This window comes from Protomyctophum parallelum, assembly GCF_964188405.1.
Source record: "Protomyctophum parallelum genome assembly, chromosome: 20".
Lineage (NCBI taxonomy): Eukaryota > Metazoa > Chordata > Actinopteri > Myctophiformes > Myctophidae > Protomyctophum > Protomyctophum parallelum.
The window spans coordinates 40,596,837-40,623,186 of NC_139718.1; the positions used below are offsets into that span (position 1 = coordinate 40,596,837).

Sequence of the window (26,350 nt, forward strand, 5' to 3'; positions counted from 1 at the left end):
TAGGGGCCATGTTCTCTATATATATATATGTCCCCATGTGTGTCTATAGGGGCCATGTTCTCTCTATATATATATGTCCCTATGTGTGTCTATAGGGGCCATGTTCTCTATATATATATATATATATGTCCCCATGTGTGTCTATAGGGGCCATGTTCTCTCTATATATATATGTCCCTATGTGTGTCTATAGGGGCCATGTTCTCTATATATATATATATGTCCCCATGTGTGTCTATAGGGGCCATGTTCTCTATATATATATATATGTCCCTATGTGTGTCTATAGGGGCCATGTTCTCTATATATATATGTCCCTATGTGTGTCTATAGGGGCCATGTTCTCTATATATATATGTCCCCATGTGTGTCTATAGGGGCCATGTTCTCTATATATATATATATGTCCCCATGTGTGTCTATAGGGGCCATGTTCTCTCTCTATATATATATATGTCCCCATGTGTGTCTATAGGGGCCATGTTCTCTCTATATATATATATGTCCCTATGTGTGTCTATAGGGGCCATGTTCTCTATATATATGTCCCCATGTGTGTCTATAGGGGCCATGTTCTCTCTATATATATGTCCCCATGTGTGTCTATAGGGGCCATGTTCTCTATACATATATATGTCCCTATGTGTGTCTATAGGGGCCATGTTCTCTATATATATATGTCCCCATGTGTGTCTATAGGGGCCATGTTCTCTATATATATATATGTCCCCATGTGTGTCTATAGGGGCCATGTTCTCTATATATATATATGTCCCTATGTGTGTCTATAGGGGCCATGTTCTCTATATATATATGTCCCCATGTGTGTCTATAGGGGCCATGTTCTCTATATATATATGTCCCCATGTGTGTCTATAGGGGCCATGTTCTCTATATATATATGTCCCCATGTGTGTCTATAGGGGCCATGTTCTCTATATATATATGTCCCCATGTGTGTCTATAGGGGCCATGTTCTCTCTATATATATGTCCCCATGTGTGTATAGGGGCCATGTTCTCTCTCTATATATATATATATATATATGTCTGTCCCCATGTGTGTCTATGGGGGTCATGTTCTCTCTATATATATATATATATATGTCCCCATGTGTGTCTATAGGGGCCATGTTCTCTATATATATGTCCCCATGTGTGTCTATAGGGGCAATGTTCTCTCTATATATATATATGTCCCCATGTGTGTCTATAGGGGCCATGTTCTCTATATATATGTCCCCATGTGTGTGTATAGGGGCCATGTTCTCTATATATATATGTCCCTATGTGTGTCTATAGGGGACATGTTCTCTATACATATATATGTCCCCATGTGTGTCTATGGGGGCCATGTTCTCTATATATATATATGTCCCCATGTGTGTCTATAGGGGCCATGTTCTCTATACATATATATGTCCCCATGTGTGTCTATAGGGGCCATGTTCTCTATACATATATATGTCCCCATGTGTGTCTATAGGGGCCATGTTCTCTATATATATATATATATGTCCCCATGTGTGTCTATAAGGGCCATGTTCTCTATATATATATATATATATATATATATATATATATATATGTCCCCATGTGTGTCTATAGGGGTCATGTTCTCTCTATATATATATGTCCCCATGTGTGTCTATAGGGGTCATGTTCTCTCTATATATATATGTCCCTATGTGTGTCTATAGGGGCCATGTTCTCTATATATATGTCCCCATGTGTGTCTATAGGGGCCATGTTCTCTCTATATATATGTCCCCATGTGTGTCTATAGGGGCCATGTTCTCTATACATATATATGTCCCTATGTGTGTCTATAGGGGCCATGTTCTCTATATATATATGTCCCCATGTGTGTCTATAGGGGCCATGTTCTCTATATATATATATGTCCCCATGTGTGTCTATAGGGGCCATGTTCTCTATATATATATATGTCCCTATGTGTGTCTATAGGGGCCATGTTCTCTATATATATATGTCCCCATGTGTGTCTATAGGGGCCATGTTCTCTATATATATATGTCCCCATGTGTGTCTATAGGGGCCATGTTCTCTATATATATATGTCCCCATGTGTGTCTATAGGGGCCATGTTCTCTATATATATATGTCCCCATGTGTGTCTATAGGGGCCATGTTCTCTCTATATATATGTCCCCATGTGTGTATAGGGGCCATGTTCTCTCTCTCTATATATATATATATATGTCTGTCCCCATGTGTGTCTATGGGGGTCATGTTCTCTCTATATATATATATATATATGTCCCCATGTGTGTCTATAGGGGCCATGTTCTCTATATATATGTCCCCATGTGTGTCTATAGGGGCAATGTTCTCTCTATATATATATATGTCCCCATGTGTGTCTATAGGGGCCATGTTCTCTATATATATGTCCCCATGTGTGTGTATAGGGGCCATGTTCTCTATATATATATGTCCCTATGTGTGTCTATAGGGGACATGTTCTCTATACATATATATGTCCCCATGTGTGTCTATGGGGGCCATGTTCTCTATATATATATATGTCCCCATGTGTGTCTATAGGGGCCATGTTCTCTATACATATATATGTCCCCATGTGTGTCTATAGGGGCCATGTTCTCTATACATATATATGTCCCCATGTGTGTCTATAGGGGCCATGTTCTCTATATATATATATATGTCCCCATGTGTGTCTATAAGGGCCATGTTCTCTATATATATATATATATATATGTCCCCATGTGTGTCTATAGGGGTCATGTTCTCTCTATATATATATGTCCCCATGTGTGTCTATAGGGGTCATGTTCTCTCTATATATATATGTCCCCATGTGTGTCTATAGGGGCCATGTTCTCTATATATGTCCCCATGTGTGTCTATAGGGGCCATGTTCTCTCTATATATATATGTCCCCATGTGTGTCTATAGGGGCCATGTTCTCTATACATATATATGTCCCCATGTGTGTCTATAGGGGCCATGTTCTCTATACATATATATGTCCCCATGTGTGTCTATAGGGGCCATGTTCTCTCTATATATATATGTCCCCATGTGTGTCTATAGGGGCCATGCTCTCTCTATATATATATGTCCCCATGTGTGTCTATGGGGGCCATGTTCTCTCTATATATATATGTCCCCATGTGTGTCTATAGGGGCCATGTTCTCTATATATATATATGTCCCCATGTGTGTCTATAGGGGCCATGTTCTCTATATATATATATATGTCCCCATGTGTGTCTATAGGGGCCATGTTCTCTATATATATATATGTCCCCATGTGTGTCTATGGGGGCCATGTTCTCTCTATATATATATATGTCCCCATGTGTGTCTATGGGGGCCATGTTCTCTATATATATATATGTCCCCATGTGTGTCTATGGGGGCCATGTTCTCTATATATATATATGTCCCCATGTGTGTCTATGGGGGCCATGTTCTCTATATATATATATGTCCCCATGTGTGTCTATAGGGGCCATGTTCTCTATATATATATATGTCCCCATGTGTGTCTATAGGGGCCATGTTCTCTATATATATATGTCCCCATGTGTGTCTATGGGGGCCATGTTCTCTATATATATATGTCCCCATGTGTGTCTATAGGGGCCATGTTCTCTATATATATATATATGTCCCCATGTGTGTCTATAGGGGCCATGTTCTCTATACATATATATGTCCCCATGTGTGTCTATAGGGGCCATGTTCTCTCTATATATATATGTCCCCATGTGTGTCTATGGGGGCCATGTTCTCTATATATATATATGTCCCCATGTGTGTCTATGGGGGCCATGTTCTCTATATATATATATGTCCCCATGTGTGTCTATAGGGGCCATGTTCTCTCTATATATATATGTCCCCATGTGTGTCTATAGGGGCCATGTTCTCTCTATATATATATATGTCCCCATGTGTGTCTATAGGGGCCATGTTCTCTATATATATATATGTCCCTATGTGTGTCTATAGGGGCCATGTTCTCTCTATATATATGTCCCCATGTGTGTCTATAGGGGCCATGTTCTCTATATATATATATATGTCCCTATGTGTGTCTATAGGGGCCATGTTCTCTCTATATATATATATGTCCCTATGTGTGTCTATAGGGGCCATGTTCTCTATATATATATATGTCCCTATGTGTGTCTATAGGGGCCATGTTCTCTATATATATATGTCCCTATGTGTGTCTATAGGGGCCATGTTCTCTATATATATATATGTCCCTATGTGTGTCTATAGGGGCCATGTTCTCTATATATATATATGTCCCTATGTGTGTCTATAGGGGCCATGTTCTCTATATATATATGTCCCTATGTGTGTCTATAGGGGCCATGTTCTCTATATATATATGTCCCTATGTGTGTCTATAGGGGCCATGTTCTCTATATATATATATGTCCCTATGTGTGTCTATAGGGGCCATGTTCTCTATATATATATATGTCCCTATGTGTGTCTATAGGGGCCATGTTCTCTCTATATATATATGTCCCTATGTGTGTCTATAGGGGCCATGTTCTCTCTATATATATATATGTCCCTATGTGTGTCTATAGGGGCCATGTTCTCTATATATATATGTCCCCATGTGTGTCTATAGGGGCCATGTTCTCTATATATATATGTCCCCATGTGTGTCTATGGGGGCCATGTTCTCTATATATATATATGTCCCCATGTGTGTCTATGGGGGCCATGTTCTCTCTATATATATATATGTCCCCATGTGTGTCTATAGGGGCCATGTTCTCTCTATATATATATGTCCCCATGTGTGTCTATGGGGGCCATGTTCTCTCTATATATATATGTCCCCATGTGTGTCTATGGGGGCCATGTTCTCTATATATATATATGTCCCCATGTGTGTCTATAGGGGCCATGTTCTCTATATATATATGTCCCCATGTGTGTCTATAGGGGCCATGTTCTCTATATATATATGTCCCCATGTGTGTCTATAGGGGCCATGTTCTCTCTATATATATATGTCCCCATGTGTGTCTATGGGGGCCATGTTCTCTATATATATATATGTCCCCATGTGTGTCTATGGGGGCCATGTTCTCTATATATATATATGTCCCCATGTGTGTCTATAGGGGCCATGTTCTCTCTATATATATATGTCCCCATGTGTGTCTATGGGGGCCATGTTCTCTCTATATATATATGTCCCCATGTGTGTCTATGGGGGCCATGTTCTCTATATATATATATGTCCCCATGTGTGTCTATAGGGGCCATGTTCTCTCTATATATATATATATGTCCCCATGTGTGTCTATGGGGGCCATGTTCTCTCTATATATATATGTCCCCATGTGTGTCTATGGGGGCCATGTTCTCTATATATATATATGTCCCCATGTGTGTCTATAGGGGCCATGTTCTCTATATATATATATATATGTCCCCATGTGTGTCTATAGGGGCCATGTTCTCTATGTCAGCCTCCGTAGAGGCCTTGTGCATTCTGATCGGTGGGCTCGTCTTCAACGGCCTGTACCCTCTCACCTTGACTACCGTCACTGGGATGCCCTTCATCGTCATGGCAACGCTCATGCTCGTGCTGTTCATCCTCTTGCAGTAAGTGTGCATGCACGCACGCACGCACACGCACACACACACACACACATGCACGCCCTAATATGGGCCGTCCGCAGCACAGCGAACTGGCCAAGAGGTAGAATAAGGACACGGCTTTACCAGATATCTATCTAGCTATAAATGCACCAAGTCTCTGTGTGTACGTACGTGTGTATGTACTGTACGTCTGTAATCCACGTAACTCGAGAACCGTTCACCCAACTTCAAATTCGACACACGCGTTCCACACCACCAAAGGCAGTGCAGTGCCCGGTGTCGAGTCCAGTGCAAGGACTAGTGAAAGAGGACGGGAAGCGAAGACCGTATACGGTGGACTCCATGTTGCTCCCTGGAAGGAACAAAACATGCGCAGTGGGCTATATGCAGCCAACACTTCCGCGTTCAGCTTCCTTGGTCTCAACTGCGCATGTTTCTTTCCTTCCATGGAGCAACATGGAGTCCACCGTATACGGTGTTCGCTTCCCGTCCTCTTTCAATAGTCCTTGGTCCGGTGTCGACTCGAGTCCAGTGCACGGTGTCGAGTCCAGTGCACGGTGTCGAGTCCAGTGCACGGTGTCGAGTCCAGTGCACGGTGTCGAGTCCAGTGCTCGGTGTCGAGTCCAGTGCACGGTGTCGAGTCCAGTGCTCGGTGTCGAGTCCAGTGCACGCTGTCGAGTGCACGGTGTCGAGTCCAGTGCTCGGTGTCGAGTCCAGTGCACGGTGTAGAGTCCAGTGCACGGTGTCGAGTCCAGTGCTCGGTGTCGAGTCCAGTGCACGGTGTCGAGTCCAGTGCTCGGTGTCGAGTCCAGTGCACGGTGTCGAGTCCAGTGCACGGTGTCGAGTCCAGTGCTCGGTGTCGAGTCCAGTGCACGGTGTCGAGTCCAGTGCTCGGTGTCGAGTCCAGTGCACGGTGTCGAGTCCAGTGCACGGTGTCGAGTCCAGTGCTCGGTGTCGAGTCCAGTGCACGGTGTCGAGTCCAGTGCTCGGTGTCGAGTCCAGTGCACGGTGTCGAGTCCAGTGCACGGTGTCGAGTCCAGTGCTCGGTGTCGAGTCCAGTGCACGGTGTCGAGTCCGTCGGATAGCCGGTCGTCCCGACTCCTGAACCACTACAAAATCGAGACCCGAGTATCAATAGGCGTTTGGCTTGTCGAGCCTCTTAACGGGTATAGCCGCAGCGGCTGGCGTCATGGGCCGCTCGCTATATAAAGGGGGCTTGGACGCAACCGGTGGTTGCGTGGTTCGTCATCGTTTGCCGTGGTGGAAGTATGGTGGAACGGTTGAAAGGTTTGGTAAAAAGACAAGAGGGGAGCTAAATGCAATAATGTAGCCTACCACAGTTGTTGCATGCACGAAAGGGAGCATTTCGACAATGCATAGACATCTGTCCATAATGCATTGTATTAAACCCAAATGCGATACCTTTGCATGTCTGCACCGAGTCGAAACAACCCGGGAGCCTCAGCTGCTGCAGCGGAACAAACATCCTGCTCTTCCACCCAACGCATGTTGTGCTTACCGTGCTTGCCCCAGGCCAGCACGGTAAGACGTTGTCACGTTGCCATAAATTATTAACTGTTCATTGTGTACCGTCACTTTTAAAGTGACGGTACACAATGAACAGTTCCCTCTGTCTGTTAGAAAGGTACTGCATAAGGCCTATAGTACAATGTAGTGCAAAGGGATGTCTTGGTCGGTTAAAATTAAGAGAAGATTATTAAAATATAATAAGTATATACATATATAATATGCATATTTTAGACCCGTTATTGACCTTATACCAACCTTGAAACAGCCAATAAGGAACCACCATTCTTTCCCCCGACATACATACACATAACATACACCAAACGTACCTTAGTTACGTCATCAGCCAATCCCTGATTGGCCGAGTGACACCACCGACATACGCAGCCGATTACAGTGCTTGCGCGCTCTGCTTGCGCAAGTAATTCAACATGGCTGAAATGCATCGTAAAGTGCTTTGGAGAAAGACGCTACATACAAATGCACCGATTGAGATTATGTCATGATGAGATGACCGCCCTCCGTCTCTTAAAACTCTTTCTTGCTGTGCACGCATGCATGCACGCACGCACACGCGCGCACACACACTCACTTAACATAATTCTGCACAACACATGATGTACTACTGAATGCTACTCTGGCCTAAAAGCCATTGGCAAGTGAAATGTTCAGAATGTGTCATCTTAATGACACGGGAAATAAGGAATAATTAGGGAATGCATCAAGCGGTCGCAGCTGCTTGCAGTCGTTAATAATTGTTATAATGCTGCGTGGCCCGCACTGTCTCACTACTCCGTTCTGTACGTGTGCAAATGGTGCGCATGCTGCTCAATTAACCCTGAACATTGTTAAAAAAGCTAAACACAATTGTCTCTTTGAAGGCTATAATTACCAGTGGTGGAAACTAGGGTAAAAGCATAGCAATTCCACAATGTAGAAAATACATGCAATCATGAGTCCTCTATTATTCAAGAGTCAAAGTCCAAATACATCAAAATACTTAAAAGGATCACTACCTAATAAGAATGATGCCTTAATATGTTATTCTTGCCCTCTATAAGTAAAATTAGAAATTAGAAACAGACTGTAACGCAAGTGCTTTAAGGGTGTAGTGAAACGGAAATGGTGGGCATTTTATTTTGAAGTTTCAGCTTGAAACGCTGGCTGAAGTGTCTGAACCAATATATTTTTATATAAAAACAAACAAAAGTTAAAAGTTAATAATAGGTTAATCTGACAATAAATTCACGGGATCTGTATAGTTTACGTATATGTCGAGAACCGTTGGATAGGCGGTTTGGCCAGAACCGACTAATACGCCCGTTGTACAATATAGGCTTCTTCTGGCCCGTGGCCCAAATGAGCCAATCGATTGCCATGGCAACCCCCAGCCTATGATTCATTTGGTGAACTCCCCACACCTGCCAATTGATTAGTTATACTGCCTGCTCGATCCACTTTTCACAGTCCACATGTTCGCTTGAAAAAAACATATATGCATATATTCATAGATTTGAACAAAACAATGTTCAAGATGTTTGAAAGAGAGCAGATCTACAAGCTCATACCGTGCAGCACACAAGGGGTGCGTACACAAGGTGCTCGCTCACAGCGAGCATGCACATCTGCTAAAACTTCTCTCATGGGGGGTCCCTGGCACAAAATGATGGAGGGTCTGGTCCGCGGCCCACTATAAATACATTTGGGGGTCCTTAATGGAACACAAAAACCAACCAACAACGTCTGAGAACCAGCTGTTTGCTGCCGGTGGGCGTGTTGCCAAAACGCAAGCTGTGTTTAACCCATTTTAGACCTGAGGTCGATTCTACAAATGTCTTCTAAATCCTGACAGTTTTCTGAAAAACCCATGTTTCTATGTCAGTGGTGCTCAAAGTCTTTCCCCAAAAGCTGTATATATATTGGCCGCCTGCACCCCCCTCTGAACATATGTAGTTCCAGGGCCAGAAGCAAAGATTTGAGTTAAAGCTATGAGCTATGAGCTTGTGGATCTGCTATTTTTCATAGCTAAAGTTTAAAATAGCTAATGTTTTAAAACACCAAATGGGGTTCCCGTCCAGAATGGTTTAAAAGTCTAAACGCTCTCCAAGCCCTTCCACGTTGCTTCAGTTGGTTCAGTTCCCCCCTCTCTGTACCGTGTCAGACAGACTGGCGGATTGTTGGCAGCTTGCACATAAAATATACATTTCACACACTTCTACACCTGTAAGTCTGTGATGTGTCAATATGAATACAGTCTGAGAGGAGGACTAACAGGTGGCAGTCGAAGCCCATATGTCAAGTGTGGGCAATGGGGCATGCATATTATTAAATTATGCATAAACATGATAATATCGCTTTGAATGTTTCATTGGTTTCTATTTTCATTTTAGCACTTTAACACTTTGTTTTAAAATGTGGTTTTTAAAGTGGGTTGGATGGTTGATTTATTTGGGGGTCTGTGTTGGCCTTAAGATGGAAGTATAGCAGAGTGCAATCTCAGCCAGAATGGTCTAAAAAAAAAGTCTAATATCTTCCCCGAGTCTCAGGGTCTAACGTAATTTACATCGTTCCAACGTAGGCCGGTACGGTATACCCAACAGGGCACCGGTCTACTACTTCTTAACATTGTGAATACAGAGGACATTTACTTCGAACTGTAGAGTTGTGTCTATACATTTTTGCTCAAGTCCAAAGGCAGAGTGTAGTACTATACGGATATTTCCCACCCCAGGTGTAGCTCTGGTCCATAGCCTTCTACTGCTTCTACGATTATGCCCTGCGGGCTATGACTTTCTGTTTTAAATCTCAAATCGAAATCAGACCATCCTCTCCTCCTTAACGTAAATAAAAATAACGTTTTTTCTACTCACCAAAACGAAGGTGGGTTGTGTCATTAGAAAGCCTACTTCCCTTAGTGGACTCACTCTGAGCCCCCCACCACACGTATAAACGGTACTTTTTGGCCAAAAGGGGATTTTGTTTCACCGGGAAAAATATATTTTCAGTTACTCCACTGCGCCCTCTACCGATATTGCCCAGAGAACTGCCTCATAGAGAATATTTTTCCTCCGGTGAAAAAAATCCCTTTCTAGCCAAAAAGTACCGTTTATACATGTGGTGGGGGGGGGGGGCTCAGAGTAACCTGACGCTGCCAGATGAGGGCGGTATTGGGTAACCATGTTCCCCAACACAGCATTCATCTGGATCTCTCAGGCAGTTGAGCTGACAAAAATCCGTTCCGTACCGGACAATCAGCGTGAGCTAAGGGCGGGATATGTGCGAAACCGGATGTGAAGCTATATAGACACGTCAATATGATTGGTTGTGTTTGCACGCCCACACGGTGATAGACAGACGGTCCCATCCAATCATCTACCAAGTATCTTGAAAAAAAGAACAGCCCCGTCATCGAATTTGCTTCCGCGATCCCAGATCCCAATAAGCTGTGAAACAAATTTGTGTAGCAAGCTTCTTGGATCTGGCAGCGTCAGGTTAGGCTCAGAGTGCGTCCACTAAGGAAAGTAGGCTTTCTAATGACACAACCCGCCTTTGTTTTGGTGAGTAGCAAAAACGTTATTAAAAAACGAGGTATTATCATGACGTTGAGAGTGTGCTCCTATATACAACGGGAGGTATTATCATGACGTTGAGAGTGTGCTCCTATATACAACGGGAGGTGTTATCATGACGTTGAGAGTGTGCTCCTATATACAACGGGAGGTGTTATCATGACGTTGAGAGTGTGCTCCTATATACAACGGGAGGTGTTATCATGACGTTGAGAGTGTGCTCCTATATACAACGGGAGGTGTTATCATGACGTTGAGAGTGTGCTGCAGTGCCTGCATGCACTCTAAACAGGGTGTTTCTAGTGACGTTCAGCTGATCGTTGTCAGAGCAGGCCGGAGGTATGATAGTAATAAGAGCTCATGTCGGGGTGGAAACCTCATATGTCCAAAATAACCACTACTTTTCTAGCCTGGTTAATAAACCAGACCGAATCAGCCGTATATAAATTGCCTGCCGGCGGATTACGGTCTGGAGAGGCTCAATTGTACGCCCATTTCCTACACCAGAGAAATGGGGTGGCCAATCGGGACACGGTATGCAATATGGGCGGGCTTTGGTACAGTGACTTCCAATGCTTGAGACCTTTGACTGACAGTAGGTCTGACCAATTGCGTCAAAGAGAAAATGTTTCAGCCCGCTCCCCTGGAAATGAAATCCAAGCTGAGCCTCCCCAGACTAATATCCCGCGGTCCGTGCGATATTAGTCTGGTTTATTAACCAGGCTACTACTTTTCAGGAGTCTAATTCAAAAGTCATATATACTAGAGCGGGGGGGGGGGGGGGGGGGGTTCTCAACGTTTTTGACTGGGGAACCCCGAGGAAAGCTCATGACCATGTCTCCCGACCCCAGCCCCGCCCCCCTCCCCACCACCACCGCCACCACCAATACAAATTGACAGCGACAATAACCTTAATAATGGAGAAAATGAAAAAAGTATCATGAATAAATACTGAAACCAGATATAATCATTAAGGAAAGTTTATGCATTCACTATAGTGTACTATGTCAACTCCAAAGCCATTCAGTTGCATATTCTTTTCTTTTTTTAGTTCTGCAACCCCTCCTACAACCAGCAATGTCCGTGTACACCTATGTGTCCACCTATGTGTCCATGTGACTATATGAGCATCACATAATGAGTACCAAAGTTTGCCTGTTATCTCTCCTGATCTCCTAACCGTGGACAAAATCTTATCCAACGACAACCAAATATTCCAAAGTCTTTTGGGTCTGAGAGGTGAAATAAATGTCATCAAACGGTGGCACGTGGCTCAAAATGCCGAATAAAATAATGGACCTTGATGTGAAAAACGGTTTGCGAAGCACTGCGCTGGAGAGACACATTGAAGTACTGGGGTCGTTCATTCACTTATATGACAACGACACATACAAAGTGTGGAGATAAGAGGTTTCCTCCGGGCAGAGACGGACAGCTTCATTTTCCGCCGTTGAGCCCCATAAGTAGCGCTGTGCTGCGAGGCGCTGAAGAGGCTGTTATTCTTCCATAAATCAAGGTTACAGCCCAATGTGCACAAAACAGAACGCTTTAAAGACGCATTCCACTTTGGGGAGAATTGGAGAACAGAAAGTGCCAGCCATGCAGGTGAAGTGTCTGGAGTTCTGCGCCGTGTCGACTCGGCAGCCCTGGAGACAAATTAGCGCCTTCACGTGTTTATCACTCTTGCGTATCGATCCACGCGTGTTAGCGATGTATTAACTAGTGGAGCGCTACGTCTTTTTATATTTGAATCCTGAAAAGTATAACAGAGATGGATCATCAGTAAACCATGTAGCCGACACAAAATCATGCACACACACACATACATTATGTAGTTAGAGGGACCATGACAATAAACAAGTGTTTATTGTCTCCACCAGGCCGAAGGCATGGGGAGAGAGTATGTTTTGCACTCCGTCCGTCCGTCCGTCCGTCCTTCCGTCCGTCCGTTATCAGCTAATCTCCGGCACCGTTGGCCCGATCCATGCCAAACTGTGCACACACACTCCCTGGCTGCCGGCGACGAACCTCTGCCCCAAATATTCCTCAACGGCCTGTTATAGCGCCACCATGAGGCCGATTTAGGCCAAACACATTTCTGTGGATATCTCGTACACATTTTATCCATACATCCACACAATTCGGTATCTCCATAGTCATTTCCCATCTTCCATCCTGATTGGCTAAGATTGGCTTCCAAAGCTCCCATGATTGGTCCATTTCGAACAAAATGCCACAAATCACAAACAGTGTCCAATGTTCATGAAATTATACACGCACATTTCCACTAGCAGAGGACGTCATGCCACTATTTTATTCCCAAATCAGCCTCACGGTGGCGCAATAACAGGCCAATTCCTGTTTTACCTATAACTGCATCGATCTATATACAACCTATGTACAGTATGCACACTCCCTAGAGGCCATGGAAAAACATTGTCCCTGCATCCCTCTACATCTGCCGGTTATAGCGCCACCATGAGGCAGATTTAGGCAAAACACATTGTTTATGATTTCATCCAAATCTCACGCAAATCGGTACACATGATCTCTGTAGTCATGTGATCAAGACGAGCCTGTTGGAATTCTCAGATCCTACACTGATTGGCTAAGATTGCCTTCCAAAGTTTTCAGGAGTGGCCCGTTTTGTACAAAATGCTGCACATGTCCTGCTCATCCAGAATTCTATCCTCAGAGATGCTATGAGTGAACTGGCTCTGCATTTCCTCAACAAAATGAAAACAATTGTTGCAAGAAACAAAAAACAAAAAAATCATGTTTATATTAGCCTACTCCTAAACATTTTGCCAAACATCACACACACTCCTATTGTTACGAAGGAACCAGGGGTCGCTCCGACATAACACTATAAATATAGGTGCCTACGCAAGCTAAAACGGATTTGAGCTAAGAATAACCAAGATCAGAAAGCAGACCTAGGACTCCATACCAAGATCTCGCTACCGACCACCGGACACCAAGACCAGCTTGCGCTCAAGGGAATCCATATCTGTCCCTTCCGTATTTCGGAAGGTAGAATTCCCTCTGCCCTATTCCCGACCAGACCACCATACTTGGCCTCGGTCACATTGGTCCCTTCGAGCCGGAATTGAACCAGCGACCTATGGTGACTCACTTCAACACGGCCAAAGACATAAACAAGTTCTGTCCGATCTGCGACACAGACCTGTGCCCAGACGGGCACTTTTTCTAGTTTTAATTGTGCCAGCAGCTATATCACTATAGCCAATAACTTGTAATCACACACAATCTGAGAGCGAGCAAAGCAGTCTGAGAAGTGAGAACCCAATCAAATCAACCCATCAGCAAATCACACCCGTGTGAACTGAGTGTTGCAACTCCCTCTCCCCCCCCCCCCCCCCCCCCCACCTCCCTCCCTTTCTCTCTCTCTCTCTTTCTCTCATTAGCAGGCAACAGTGCAGCATTGTCTCTCTCTCTGTGTTTCTGGCACAACAGCGCCCCTACTGGTATGCATATAGTCATACTGGTGCTCATTAACGTCACATAGGTGAACCAACACGGACATTGCTGTTCCTTGGAGTGGTTGCACCACTCAAAACATGACTACGAGAGAGAGAAAGAGAGAGAGAGGGGGGAGAGAGAGAGGAGAGAAGAGAGAGAGGGGTGTGTGAGAGAGAAAGAGAGAGAGAGAGAGGGGCGGGAGAGAGAGAGGGGGGAGAGAGAGAGAGAGAGAGAGAGAGGGGGAGAGGAGAGAAGAGAGAGAGGGGTGTGTGAGAGAGAAAGAGAGAGAGAGAGAGAGAGAGAGAGAGAGAGAGAGGCGGAGAGAGAGGGGGGGGGGGAGGGGGGGAGAGAGAGAGAGAGGAGAGAGAAGAGAGAGAGGGGTGTGTGAGAGAGAAAGAGAGAGAGAGAGAGAGGCGGAGAGAGAGGGGGGGGGGAAGGGGGGGAGAGAGAGAGAGAGAGAGAGAGGAGAGGAGAGAGAGAGGGGTGTGGGAGAGAGAAAGAGAGCGGTCAGAGCGCTCACACATTCTATTGTCGCTATATACACACAGCACAGCAGCAATATACAAAACAAGAACAGAATCAGACTTAATGAAATAAATCCACCCTATACTAGAGCAGCGGCCTGCAGCCCTGCATGCACATACAAATGAAGCTGACTATTGGACTAATGCCACGGTGCCTTCCTGGCCATCATGACACACACTCATAGCTATAGGGAGCGCAGTGGCATGCAGTCACCAACTTCACAGAAGAACCGTTGTTGTGATTGCCGCAAAGGCATCGGTAATCTGGTCTATATCTTCAGCGCTTTTGCCGTCCTGAATAATAACATCCTCTCCCGGTGTACCGTACCGGGCTCTCTCCCTCTCCGTCATGTTCAGACTCATGAATTCTCGTCCTCCGACCTCCATATCAAGAACATGGATTCGCATTGCTGTCGTGCTGCACAGCTCGAGGCTGCCTGACCACAAACGTATCCATTTTGTATCTCGTTATGATCTGTCTCGCTGTCTGTCTGTCTTGCAGTGTTGTTTTCGTCGACTAAAACTAAGACGAAAAATGTTCGTCGACTACCTATTTTCACTGACAAAAACAAATGGAAACTAAATGAAAACTAAGCTATGATGACTAAAACTAAGACTTGACAATTTCGTCGACAAATAAAAACTAGACTAAAATGTTAGGAAGGGACTAGTGGACAAGAGATCCAGTAGAACTCATTTTACACTTGGTTGCATGCTGAAAATAGCCGATCTACAAGCTCACAACACGTCGCAACGTGACGCGTTGTGAGCTTGTAGATCGGCTATTTTCAGCAAGTGTAAAAACACTCATTACGACGGCATCATGACCCGCCAAAATACATTTTAGTCGACTAAATCAACTGTAGATTTCGTTGACTAAAATCTTATGACATTTAGTCGACTAAAACTAGACTAACACTAAGACATTCCAGGTGACTAAAATGTGACTAGAACTAAATGAAGTTTCAGTCCAAAGACTATGGGCCTGATTCTTCAACGTGTTTCCGCTGATATATTGCCATGACGCTGGCGGAAAGGCATTTACGTGGATTTCCCACATTAATTTGGAATTCATGGAAATGGCCGTGAACTTGACGCTGACTTTGGTTCGTCGGAAACTCCGCTAAATCCTACGGGAGCTCTTTAGGTGGCGGAGAAATTTGCGGAAGCATACACTTGCGTATAGATTTATTCAGAAGGCTTTAATCTTCATGCTGAATCAATAAATAGTCCCCAAATCTCAGATAAAATATGTAGGCATGTGTCCCCAACATATTGGTCGATCAGCACATAAAAAAACGATATATATATATATATATATATAAAAGCCGAGTGCATTTGTATGCCTAAATGCATGCATTCTAGGCAAGTTAGCCTATAGAAATAGCATACAGAAACTGCCCCGCAAGCACGACACATTTCTATTTATTTATTAGGATATTTATATCATGCGCGATTGAGGCTGCTCACTCGGCAGCCTTCTACTCGGAAGTGCAACGGTTGTGAGCTTGTAGATCGGATCTCGCGGACTCGCAGTTATAATAAGAACATAGGCTTATCTGCATTCTGCACTGTGTGTGTGTGTGTGTGTGTGTGTGTGTGTGTGTGTGTGTGTGTGTGTGTGTGTGTGTGGCGGGGGGCAGACAGCAGCGTGCTGCCGATCCGATTCACATTGGAAAATGAATAGGGCTAATTAGCCCTATATAAAAAATAGAAGACCACATTTATAGCCTAATGAATGCAGCGTGTTTGAAAGTCGGCCAGTCATATCAGTTTTAAACCAGCTCACCTCCACTCGTGAACATGACGGACAGACAGACAGAATTTATAAAATGTATATTGATATTGATCACATGGATGCCACACACAGAATAGTTTAACTCACTGGATAAACTCACTGGATTATAATTTCTTCAGACAAGAGGATCCCAGGCCTATAATATATTTACTTATGAATGTATGGGCTACTGTTCTTTATCGCGCAACAGTGTCGAGGGCCCATGCAGCCCCCCTCCCTCTCTCGTCTCTCTCTCTCTCTCTCGCTCTCTCTGAAAAGACGACTTTTGCATTGACATATCCGATATTTTAAATATCGGATATGTTTTACCTCTGCAAAGGTGTGAGTGAGCACCCGCCTTGGTCCCGAACTTAATTAAATAAATTATAATTATATTGCTTCAGTGGAGCACGCACCGTAAGCTTGGATAGCAGTGAACGCGGCTGTGATCTCAGACAAACTGCTGTCTGCTGAGTCATGCTTGAAGCCTTTTATGGTGCGATATAGGGCGTGGATCAATGCAGATGAGGTTGTCGGGTGCTTTTCCGATCACTTTGCACCCGCTGCATTCAGTATGACATACACCTGCGATACACCTGCGCACCTGTGATACACACCACTCTCTGAATAACACGTCATCTCAACGTAGCTTGATCGGACGGATAAATACGATATCTGTTTCCGCCACCGTTACACTCTGACGCATTTCGTTTTTGAAGAATCAGGACCTATATGACTAAACTAAAATAGAAATTTGCTGCCAAAAACAACACTGCTGTCTTGCTCTGTGACTACATGTGCTGCTGAGCAAAACCAAAACCGCCCGCCAAGTTCCACCAACTATAGTACAACTACACCTGGCTACACCTAGCATGTCAGGTGACGCGCGCCGCTCGCGTAACGTTACGTAAATAGCGTACGTTATTGTACGTTATGCACGTAACGTTACGCGAACGGCGCACTGCGAGTATACACGTTTTACTAATCGATGTTAACGGATAGCCGATAGGCCACTGGAAATAATAATTACATGACCACCAAATAATTTCAGAGAAAATCATTTTATTCACCGACAGTGGGGGTAACGTGTACATTTTGGTTGAGAATTTCTTGGGGGTGCTACAGGCCGTGCTATGGTATTTTTGGAGGTGCTAAAGCCCCCCCCCCAGCGCCGCCACTGTCCAATGGACTGCTTTGGATCCTCCGACAGCATGCCACTGTTATCCAATGGACTGCTCCGGAAACCTCTGACAGCATGCCACTGTTATCCAATGGACTGCTCCGGAACCTCTGACAGCATGCTTACACCTATACTGTACAGTACTTACAGTATAGCCTTGATGTGCATCCAGCCAGGGTCATTCCTATCATGTTAATTCACGCCGTTGACACTGCTAAGAGGTGCAAATGGGTATTTTTGATCGACACGCTATAGACACACTCTCTTGTGCCGTTCCAATTTCTTCACGCTTTCCTGGTCTTTTCCTGGAGGTTTCCTGGGACGAAAATAGCATGTTTTTAGCAAGTTATATTCACTGTTTTTTTTGTTAGCCTTTCTAATTCTACTGCTTTGCTACAGAAAAGAAGAGTCCATAGCAGAGGAACTCTGGGCTATATCTTGCGCCCACCCCTTAACCCTTATCCCTAAACCTATTTGCCATGTTTTACTATAAATAAATAAAAACCTCAAAACCTCAAGTTCAAATAGCTGATCTACAAGCTCACAACGTGTAGATGTAGATCGGCTAGTTGAACTGTTTTAAAATGACTTTCAAAATAGTGAAAAATGGCAAATTAGTTTAGGGATAATGGGATAAGGGTGCAGGCGCAAGATGGAGCCCTCTGTCTATTCAGGGGAAGATCTGAATAGAATGAACACATAACACCGTGGCAAATGAATGCCCCACTTTCTCACTGACAATGTTCTGTTTCTGGCAATGCACTGCCAGTCTACTGAATTGCCAATGGAAGGACATGTGAGGTTCTCAAACAGCACATCGGTATGCCTGTGTGTGTGTGTGTGTGTGTGTGTGTGTGTGTGACGTGTGTGTGTGTGTGTGTTGTGTGTGTGTGTGTGTGTGTGTGCGTGTGCGTGTGTGTGCGTGTGTGTGTGTGTGTGTGTGCGTGTGCGTGTGCGTGTGTGTGCGTGTGTGTGTGTGCGTGCGTGCGTGTGCGTGTGTGTGTGTGTGTGTGACGTGTGTGTGTGTGACGTGAGTGTGTGTGTGTGTGTGTGTGTGTGTGTGTGTGTGTGTGTGTGTGTGTGTGTGTGTGCGCAGCTAGCTCAAACAACTCTTGGTGTGGCGCTAGTAGCCTGCTGTACACACCCCATGGTGATGCTTGAGCGAAGATGAGAGAGTACGATGATTCTTTTGATGTTGGGATGGAACAGGCATTCGGATTACTTTCTTCCTTTTCCCCTCCCTTCGGTCGTTGCACTGTACTATTCCAACGTGGAAAACATTGCTTGGTATAGCATCTCTATGTGGGTTTTATTTTTGAGCGGTGCCTCCGCTCCATTACGCAGCTATAGTGTGTCCCTACGTATGTATGTATAAGTGTCCCTATATGTGTCTGTCCGAGCACGGAACGTTGCGACACGGTAACTCTGTCATTTCTCGGACGTTTCGGAACGCGGGGAGGCTCGGCCTGGAACAGGGCAGGCACCCTGGGTGCGTTCCTTGGGGTCTGGATGTTCCCAGGGACCACCACCCTGGGGACCCCCACCCGGTAACTTTGTCATTTCTCAACCGTTTCGGACGTAGGGGAACCGGGACCCCACCCCCCGCCATCCCTGGGCGCGTTCCTGGATGTTCCCGGGGACCGCCACACGGTAACTATCTCTGTCAAGATTTTTTGAAAACTGTCAGGATGTAGAAGACATTTTTAGAATCTGATCTCAGGTCAGAATGAAAACTGTCAGGATGTAGGAGACATTTTTAGAATCTGATCTCAGGTCAGAATGAAAACTGTCAGGATGTAGAAGACATTTTTAGAATCTGATCTCAGGTCAGAATGGGATAACAGAGCTCATTCACAACACATCGCACCGTGACACGCTGTGACACGTGACAGAAAACAGCAAGAGCAGTCCAGTTGCAAAAGTAATGAAATACAAATACCTCATGCACGCACGTACACACACAGCGCGTATGCACACGCACAAAGCTCAATGCACATCCTCCGGCTTAAAAGCCTCAAAGTTGCTTCGTAAATACCTTTTACCTGACATTCATTTGCTTTAAGGCTGTCACATACTAGTGTACACACACACACACGCACACACACGCACACACTCAGGCACACGTTGCACGCACGCTCTCACACAGAGAGTGTAACAACTGGTGAAAGCTAAATGAGCTTTGAACCAACATCTTTAAGTGACTTCGATTCATCAACCCATCTTGTGAAAAGGCTGGCGCTCTCTCTCTCTCTCTCTCTGTGTGTGTGTGTGTGTGTGTGTGTGTGTGTGTGTGTGTGTGTGTGTGTGTGTGTGTGTGTGTGTGTGTGTGTGTGTGTGTGTGTGTGTGTGTGTGTGTGTGTGTGTGTGTGTGTGTGTGTGTGTGTGTGTGCGTGCGTGCGTGCGTGCTGTGCGCATGTTTTCTCACATGCACGATCGATCCACTCAGTCACTCCATTGAGTGCAGAACCGTCTTTTTCTTCTTCGCCATGCAGTTCCTTTTTTTCCTTTCTCTCTCTCTCTCTCTCTCTCTCTCTCTCTGTCGCCTGTCCCTGTCTGCTGTCCCCCCCCCCCCCCCCCCCTTCTCTTCTCTATCTCTCCCTCCCAGTGTGAATTAACCGCTATAAACTCTTTCATATACAGCGGGTCTATTGCTCGCGGAGCGTCTCTACCGCCTCCGGGGAGTGCACAGGCCATTCTCATGCGTCTGGGAAGGGACTTTTCAATGAGAAAAAACCCACTTGGTGATTCTTAAAGGTCAACGTTTCCAATTCCCCCGAGGACCATAAGTGTCATTCTTCTCTGGCCGCGCCTGCCGTGCGAAGCGTGTGCGCAAATGCACGCTTTAGGCAGGGCTCGGAAGAGAGAGTGAGAGAGCATTAGGATTTGGAACGGCAGCACACGGAGGATCTGAATCGCTCCTCTGAGTAGGATATCAGTGCAGTGAGTATATATATATATATACTGTAGCTGGAGTTCAGGGTCGTGTTGCAGTGTAGCTCTGGTCCATATCGTCTCCTTAACCGGTCCCTATAACCGGTCCCTATAACCGGTCCCTTAACCCATTTAGACCTGAGACCAGATTCTACAAAATGTCTTTTAAATCAAATGACAGTTTGAAAAGCCTGTTTCTATGTCAGTGTTTTCGTGTCAAGGTCACCCCCCAAAAATATGTAATTGGCCGCCGACCCCCATCTGAAAATATGTTGTTCCAGGGACCCAGCAAGACCTTTCGAAAAATAGCAGTCCTACAAGCTGGTAGCTTGTGGATCTGCTATTTTTCAATAGCTAAAGTATGACACGATGCTTTAAAACACCAAAAGGGTGTTCCCGTCCAGAAGGTCTTAACGCCGCTATGGTACTTTCAACTTCCTGCACCTGCAAAAACAAACACAACACTTTCGCTACTCACCAATGCAAAGACGGTTTTGTCCGAGCGAGTGCATTCTCCGGCACCGGCGATCGGACACGGCGATCGGACGCTGCCGGGAGGAGGGACGGACGGCCACCGGCCGGGGTGGCCGTCGTCCACCCCGGGCTTGTCGTGGATCCGTTGTCGTGCCTTGACAAGTGCCCATTATCGGCCACTTGTCGTGGATCCATTGTCGTGCCTTGAAAAGTGCCCATTATCGGGCACTTGTCGTGCCCATTGTCGTGCCTTGACAAGTGCCCATTATCGGGCACTTGTCGTGCCCATTGTCGTGCCTTGAAAAGTGCCCATTATCGGGCACTTTGTCGTGCCCATTGTCGTGCCTTGACAAGTGCCCATTATCGGGCACTTTGTCGTGCCCGTTGTCGTGCCTTGAAAAGTGCCCATTATCGGGCACTTGTCGTGCCCATTGTCGTGCCTTGAAAAGTGCCCATCATCGGGCACTTTGTCGTGCCCATTGTCGTGCCTTGACAAGTGCCCATTATCGGGCACTTTGTCGTGCCCGATAATGGCACGACAAGTAACGTCTGCCACAGATAGACTGGCCTCACAGCAGCACTGCTGTCTGTCAATTCAAAATGATTCAAAATGAGCTTGAGACATTTACATTGCCAAATAAATCAAGTGTCAAAATATAATAAAGACAATTGAAAATGGGTATAAATTATATACAGTTGGAGGGGGGGGGGGGGCACAGCATTGTGTAAACAGAACTGTATGTCACATTTGCTTTGATTTAAAATGTGTTTAAAAGGTCTGTTTACATGTGCAGTAGGTCTAGTAGTAACCTGACCCCGCCAGCTGGCGGCAGCAGTGAGTTCCTCCTCCTGCTCCCATCTGGAGCTCGGGCTAGCCTCTCCTCACCAGGCTTTCCACCACCTCGGAGGAAAGCCTGGTCTCTGTTTCAAAGGTCTGTATCCTGTCGGGAGCGGATGATAATGGTTACGTCATGTTGTAGTATTGTTTTTGTAGTCGACAGGCAGGAGCAACAGGCGGCGGCAACTTCCTTTTCCCTCTCAATAAAAGCTCTTGTATAGCCTGTAGCTTTTGTTGAGAAAAATCGGTTTGAGGGAAAAGGAAGTTGTCCCTGCCTGCGTGTCGACTACAAAACAATACTACAACATGACGTAACGATATCATCCGCTCCCGACAGGATCATATAACGTAAATGAAATGGTGCCCAGGCTACTCTCGGGCAGAGGCGATGCACTCTGGGCCATTTCTGACCAGAGAGAGACGCAGCCGTACGCGGCCGCTAGAGGCGGGATCATTCGCGAGACTGGTGACGTATTGAAGCGCTGCCACAGCGCAAATGTAAACACAAGGACTATACAACTCGAAATGATTATGGAGATATCATCATTTTGGTCCCGCTGCTTTCCGGTTTATCGTTTCTGCTTGAGAGAGACCAGATGCAGGCAGGAGGATGGAACTGGTGAACTCAATACTGCCGCCATCTGGCGGAGTCAGGTTAGGTCTATAGAGGTACAGTCCATTAGGGTGGTTGTGGTTTCATTGGCTAACCTTTTATCTTGGTTGTGGTTCCATTGGCTAACCTTCTTTTATCGCAGCAGCAGTTCACAAATCATGCTGCTGTCATTGATGTCATTTGATGCTAGATCTCCATTTAAACATTGTGTTGTGAAAAGAAAGATGCATTATGAATGAGTTTTCGCTCAGTCGCATGCAGACTAGTGACACAGTTGTGTTGATATTTTTTATCAAAGTGTGTCACTGTGTGCTATAGCCTACTGTTCAAAGTGTGTCACTGTGTGCTGTAGCCTACTGTTCAAAGTGTGTCACTGTGTACTATAGCCTACTGTTCAAAGTGTGTCACTGTGTGCTGTAGCCTACTGTTCAAAGTGTGTCACTGTGTGCTATAGCCTACTGTTCAAAGTGTGTCACTGTGTGCTGTAGCCTACTGTTCAAAGTGTGTCACTGTGTGCTGTAGCCTACTGTTCAAAGTGTGTCACTGTGTGCTGTAGCCTACTGTTCAAAGTGTGTCACTGTGTGCTGTAGTCTACTGTTTAAAGTGTGTCACTGTGTGCTGTAGCCTACTGTTCAAAGTGTGTCACTGTGTGCTGTAGTCTACTGTTCAAAGTGTGTCACTGTGTGCTGTAGCCTACTGTTCAAAGTGTGTCACTGTGTGCTGTAGCCTACTGTTCAAAGTGTGTCACTGTGTGCTGTAGTCTACTGTTCAAAGTGTGTCACTGTGTGCTGTAGTCTACTGTTTAAAGTGTGTCACTGTGTGCTGTAGTCTACTGTTTAAAGTGTGTCACTGTGTGCTGTAGCCTACTGTTCAAAGTGTGTCCCTGTGTGCTGTAGCCTACTGTTCAAAGTGTGTCACTGTGTACTATAGCCTACTGTTCAAAGTGTGTCACTGTGTGCTGTAGCCTACTGTTCAAAGTGTGTCACTGTGTGCTGTAGCCTACTGTTCAAAGTGTGTCACTGTGTGCTATAGCCTACTGTTCAAAGTGTGTCACTGTGTGCTGTAGCCTACTGTTCAAAACACCAGTGTTGTGTTTCCTGGTAGGAGCACATTAATTTAGTTCATCATACTCATCATGACCACAACAATATACAGAGGAAGTGAAGTTATTTTCTACAGCGTCTGTCGGAGGCTAGAAGAATGTGTGTGTGTGTGTGTGTGTGTGTGTGTGTGTGTGTGTTTGTGCGTGCGTGTTTATCCGGTGCTAATCTCGCATATATACCACTGGAACGATTAAGCCACCAACTGTCTTCTGCACACTGCCTTGCTTACTTACTCGTATTGGAAGAATTGTTGTGTTCTATGGGGCGGCTGTGGCTCAGGAGGTAGAGCCACCATTGGTGTGTGGATGATCCAACGGTCGTCCAATGATCCCTGGGTCGGCGGTTCGAATCCCGGCTCCTCCTCCTGTGCACATGTCGAAGTGTCCTTGGGCAAGACACTGAACCCTACATTGCCTCCAATGAGTCGGTCGGTGTGAGCTCGCCACCGTCGGTGTGTGAACGTGGGAAGTGATGACTCTGGCGTCGACTGTTCGCCGCTTCACCTCCCGATGTATGAATGAATGGACCGTTGTGAAGCGCTTTGAGCACTTGGAAAAGCGCTATAAAAATGCAATTCGCTCTCTTCTAAATGAACCACACCCTCTGGGGTGAGGTATACATGGGACGGAGCTACCCGAGGATTTGTGGAAGGAAGCGCTATCTAGAATAAACTGGTCTTGTTTTATGTGCCTCATATCCAATGTGTCGTATCCAATTCAAAGTGGTCCATGGGACACACCACACCAAGGCCAGGTTGAGCAGAATGCTTCCAGACACCAATGACTCCTGTACCAGGTGTCTTCACTCACCTGCAGACCATACACACACTTTTCCTCCAATGCTGGCCTACTTGAAGTGCCTAAAAGAATGTGCACAAAAAAATATGGTGAGGCAGCTTTTTGCTTCTACGGCCCAACAGCCTGGAATAAACTTCCATTCGAGCTCAGACACGCACCCTCTGTAGACATTTTTTAATCTCAACTCAAGACTCACCTCTTCACTCTTGCTTTAGTTGAGTTTTACTATGCACGTTCCTACCCTGCCCTGACTGATTTGCTGCATGTGGTGTTTTTATTTGTTTTTATTTATTTTATGCTCTTATATTCACTACTTGTGTTTTATTGTATTATATTTTTATTTTTATTTTTTGTGTCCTGCCCTGTGAAGCACTTTGAGCTGCATTTATGTAGGAAAGGTGCTATTCAAATAAAGTTTATTAATATTATTATTATTATTTTTGTACTCCTGCCCAAAACGTGTTCCTTTTTGGAAACACCTTTTCGATACTCTCTCTGCTTTAGTTGCTATTTTCGGTGTGTCTCCTGTGGTGGGCAGATTCAGTAGGTGTCAGGCAGCCAGATCATAGCGAGGCGCCGCAATTTGCTTCACTGGAAGCAAAAGTCCTTTATTCACCTAGAAAAAAGGAAAAAAGAATCTCAACTAGCGGCTCTCTCTATCTTCTTTAGCTTCTTTTATATGGTCATGTCTTGCCTATACAGGTTTCTTTCCTAATTATTCTTTGTAAGTATTGTTTATTATCGTATATTTTTTCTATACAAGTCTATTCTCCCCTCAGGGCTAGCGGGTGGGTGGGTATGCGTTATGGTATGTTGTTTTTTTTTTTTTTTTTTTTTTTTGTACTTTGTTCCTTGTATGTCTTGTATTTAAAGAAAAAATGCAATTCATTCTACCAGTATACGCTATCCTACGTAGTGTACTCAGACAGAATGTACAAAAAATAACTGTAGCCATGCACAAGAAGTAGCGTACGGAGGAGGAGGGGATGCATGGGGATATAGGAAGAATGTGCACTTCAGTTCAATGGCCTTTTTTTCAGATGATATTATGTCGTGTCTGAGCACTTAAATGTGAAGGCTTGGTGTCTGGCTGTATAGTGAAGTGACAATGGCCGCTGGCCACGGAACTACTTCCCAGGTAGACTTAACGATAGATATAATGACACACTACTTTAGTATTCAAACTAGTGCAAATGTAGCCTATATGCGTGCTACAACAAGACCTATACACTTTGGAACGATCTTCCATTCCAAATCCAACTCGAAAACACACCTTTTTAGTCTGGCTTTCAACACAGTGTGAAGTTATTGTTCATTGTTGTGTGCACTCTTTTTGTTGTTGTTTTGTTTGCTTGGCCTGTTTTATTATTGTATTACAATGTTCTATTGAGTTATTGCACTGTGGATATAGACTACGGCCTACCTGTTTTCTGGAGAGCACTTTGGGTCAACCGCTGTTTTAAAATAATATGCTGAGTTGACTTGACTTGACTTGACAAGAATACACGCAAGAAGCATTTTATGTGCACATGAGCGCGTGCACGTGCCATGCACGAGGGAATAATTATGGGATACCACCGTCTGAAAATACCTACAGGTTAGAAGTCACTGGGCTAAAATTTTAGGAAGGGACTAGTGGACAAGAGATCAAGTCATTTTACACTTGGTTCTATGCTGAAAATAGCCAATCTACAAGCTGCGACGTGTTGTGAGTTTGTAGATCGGCTATTTTCAGCAAGCGTAAAATCAGCCATTATGACGGCATCAAGGCCCGCCAAAATACATTTTAGACGACTAAATCAACCGTAGATTTAGTCGATTTAATCTCATGACATTTTAGTCGACTAATTAAGACTAGACTAACACTGCGTGGAATAAGCCACAGGGGAGTTTTAACCAGTGTAACC

General features: G+C 45.0%; 1 protein-coding gene across 1 annotated transcript in view; it reads left to right on the forward strand.

Moving 5' to 3' along the window:
- Positions 1–26,350, forward strand: part of LOC310877785 (proton-coupled folate transporter) — a gene marked incomplete at its 5' end in the record, with an annotated part of 170,275 nt that overhangs the window by 135,337 nt on the left and 8,588 nt on the right. The window contains one exon of the mRNA XM_083791733.1: positions 5,474–5,630. Within this exon, the coding sequence (XP_083647859.1) occupies positions 5,474–5,630 (157 nt within the window). The remainder of the gene's footprint in view (positions 1–5,473; positions 5,631–26,350) is intronic.